This window comes from Saccostrea cucullata, unplaced genomic scaffold (assembly GCF_032062105.1).
Source record: "Saccostrea cucullata isolate Sc308-1 unplaced genomic scaffold, CSIRO_AGI_Scuc_v1 ctg16457, whole genome shotgun sequence".
Lineage (NCBI taxonomy): Eukaryota > Metazoa > Mollusca > Bivalvia > Ostreida > Ostreidae > Saccostrea > Saccostrea cuccullata.
This window is the reverse complement of record NW_026941144.1, coordinates 9273-12853: the sequence shown is the minus strand read 5'-3', so window position 1 is coordinate 12853 and position 3581 is coordinate 9273. Positions and strand designations below refer to the sequence as shown.

The following is a 3581-nucleotide window of genomic DNA, read 5'->3' as shown; positions in this document are numbered from 1 at the left end:
ATAACTTTACCGCATTCCAGAAATCACGGTTTTTGACATGAATTTGCACTGTTCGTTGACAAATATTTACATATTATTTATTTACAAATCAGTGTTAATGTCTGAAGAAATTAAAGATTGGCTTGCTCTAGAATGTATCATTTCATTTAAAAGCTTAGATCTTCTTTAGAACTTAAATGGTTACATCCTGTTTCCCTGTAAATCTACATGACTCTAATTGTATTTTGTTTCAAAAGAAAACAAAAGCTAAAACTCTTTCATCAACGTATAAAATTTAAAACTTAAAGTAAATAATATAAACATGCCTACACTACATGTAACTATTGAAAATTAGGGAAAATTTAATTTATGGATGAGAGAACTTGCTAACAATTTAACATTAGGAGAACTATTAACAATTTATTTGAGTTTTTGAACGAAATGGTACATTTCGGATACAAATATTGAGGAGATTCTTAAAATAAGTATTTTGTAGAAGGAATTAGCCAGATGTGACGTTCATTTCTAGCTCATTCATTTCAAACTTTACTTAAAGTGACACTCGATAACAATTGTTTTTAAAAATATTAAACATATTAATTTTACCTAGAAGTACTCTTTACAACCTTGTTAAAACTAATTGATGGATATGGAAATAACGAACAGTATTCAATCTCAACGTCCATTAAACAAATATACAAAATAAGTGCAGAGCAAACACGGACCTCCGAAACATCAGAGGTGGGATCAGGTGCCATGGAGGAGTGAGCATCCCCTGCCGACCGGTCACACCCGCCGTGTGCTCGTTGTCATAATCAGGATATAACGGAAAAAATCCGTGGTCAATTCAGTGTATAAATAATGGACTAACAATTGGTATGAAAAACGTCATTCAGCATTTCATTCAATGATAAATTGTATTTGCTGACAAGGTCATTGTATCGACCATAGAATTTACGAAATGATGACTTTAAACGAGACTGTTGATATTCTTGTTTCATCAACTTGCTTGTCAATAATTTACCTCGTTTAAGAAACTGTTCATACGCAGAGCATGCTCTTGCATATCGAATCAACTGAGATATAAATACTCCGTATGCAGGTGATGAAGGTATATTGCTGCATAAGTAAGGGAAGTTGACGATAGAAAAATTAAAGTCATCACGTTTATCATATAGCTTGGTTGTTAGATTACCATTAGTGTCTTTTTCAAGTAAAATATCCAAGTATGAAGCAGAAGTGTCGGACTCTGTGGTATCTTTTATCTCAAGCTCACCAGGATATATCGTGTCAACGTATGAATGGAAATTATCATTATTAATTGACAATACGTCGTCGATATATCTAAATGTCCAGTTGAAGGCCACAGCAAGTGTTTTCTTCTTTTCACGTAAAAGATTTTGCATAAATTCTGCTTCATATGAATATAAAAATAAGTCTGCTAATAACGGAGCGCAATTTGTACCCATGGGAATTCCAATAGATTGTTGGAATACCTGGTCTCCAAAAAACACATAGATATTGTCAATCAGAAACTCAAGCATCTTCTTGATGTCAACTTCAGAGTACTTATGTGTGCAATCAGAATCTGTTTTAACAAAATAATTTTTCAAATGACCAATGACGAGGTAAGTAAACTTACGAGTTCCATTTTTGTTGAAGAAGCAGCTGTCAATGATATCAAAAAGCCTGGATTTTAATTTGTCGTGGGGAATTGTTGTGTATAAAGTTGAAAAGTCGTAAGTTTTTATGCTGTTGATTTTTGTAAAGTCTTGTGATTTAAACATTGCTTAAAAGTTATGTTTTTCATGTTCAGTCTACAGAATATTTTTTCTATATTACTAACAATGAATGCTTTAAACGCGTTACAAAAATGTTTTTTAAACTAAAAGAATAAATAAAGACAGTTAGGATTATAATATTATAATTTCTGAATGCATCATTTATTAAAACATGAAATAATTAAAAGGAAAAATCTTTATAAGCATTATTCGCTATAAAGGCCTAAAAATATTTTACAGATGTCTATTTCAGTAAAAACAAAAACAGAACAGAGTTAAAGAAAATGTTATTTTCATAAAAATTTTAACAAATAACAGTTTTACTCTTCTAACTTTCAAGGTCTAATGTTACATTTTGATAAAACAATTAAAATGAATCACATCACTGCTTTTTCCCACAGAAACATAACATGTTATTAAGTTCACGCCGAAAAGATAAGTCGAAATAAGTATATATGAAAGGATTTAGAATATTGTTTAGAAGAAATGCTCTCTGAAGAAAAACAAGAACATTCAATTCTACAGCCCCTCTGGTAAACCAGAATTTAGGTGGGTCGTCCCCAGGTAACATAAACAAAAGAAGTGTTGGCAAGTAAGCGAGCACGTAAATAAGGATAATTGTAGCAAACATAAGTGTGAAGTTGTGCTTAATTTGCTTTCGTCTTGAATTCTTCCTGCGTTTAAGAGAAGATACTTTCTGTTTGTAGTCTATCCTCGAAGGGTTGGTGCTTGTTATACATTTGGAGCACATTTCATTTTCGCTCATCACTTCGGATGTCACTGAAAACTCGTGCTCTGGTGTATTCACGCATATTCTCCTTTTTGCAATGGATAGAGACACGCCATCAGAAACCGTTGATACGCTTTTCGAAGCTTTCATATTTTGTCGAATTACTTTGAATTTGCGATATATAGTGACGCCAACTGGAATATACAAACCACATGTCACAATCATGTTCAGTGAAGCAAGGAAAATTTCAAAAGCGAAATAAGCATTTTGTAATAGCTTCATAGAACTGTCGCTGAAGCGGAGTGTACATAAGGTAGTGTTGATTAGCTCGCCTTTGTACTCAAACGGAAAATCACGGCTTCCAAGGAAATACAACATTGGGATTGAGGTTACCAAGGATATTGAAGACATGACAATCAAAGCCCTTCTCTTCCTTGTCGTGTTCAGCTGGAGACCGGTGGGACGGCAAATTCTTGTATAGCGGCTAAGGGCGATTAAAAGAATCAAAAATCCAGAAATGGAGGTCGTTGTCCAGGTGAAAAAATATCCTACTTTACAGAATGTATCCAACACGTAATTAGCTCTGTAGAAATTCGACACAATTCCGAGAATTATTCCAGCCAAACAAGCAAATATATCCGAAACAGCAAGTAGTGGAATAAAGTAACGTTCTTCGGTCTTTCTCATCTTACGAGTGTAAATGTATAACACACTGGAATTTCCCGTGAGTCCAACGATAAGGTACAAGGAGAGTAGTCCTGTGTTGAAATAAAGGTACTGTGTCACCTCATCATTCAAATCCACCGCTGTGTAATTCATGATTTTTTTGAATTTATTATCACAATATTAGAATTATACGTCTCTTAACAAAATCCATCCCTGTTTGTTTAGAAATTAATTTCAAATTCATGAGCTCAATATAAAAGGATTTCATTTTAAGGATGTGTACTTTTCTATTTAAGGACATTAACAGTTGATCATGATGAAATATTGTCTAATAATAATTAATATCGTAAATAAAACTATGAAATATTATTTGCTTTTCATAATTTAAACACGTGATGGAGGGAAATTAGTCACTTGATTCGATG

The 3581-nt window shown here is 33.0% G+C and overlaps 1 protein-coding gene across 1 annotated transcript; it reads right to left on the bottom strand.

The window, feature by feature from the left end:
* Positions 1-2142: 2142 nt before the first annotated feature.
* Positions 2143-3309, bottom strand: LOC134257287 (neuropeptide S receptor-like). The gene has a single exon (XM_062739923.1). The coding sequence runs from the start codon at positions 3307-3309 to the stop codon at positions 2143-2145; it is 1167 nt and encodes a 388-aa protein (XP_062595907.1).
* Positions 3310-3581: the final 272 nt, after the last annotated feature.

What these genes read in the sequence shown, in the direction of transcription:
- LOC134257287 (XM_062739923.1), bottom strand. Translation starts at nt 3,309, where the DNA reads ATGAATTACACAGCGGTGGATTTGAATGATGAGGTGACACAGTACCTT.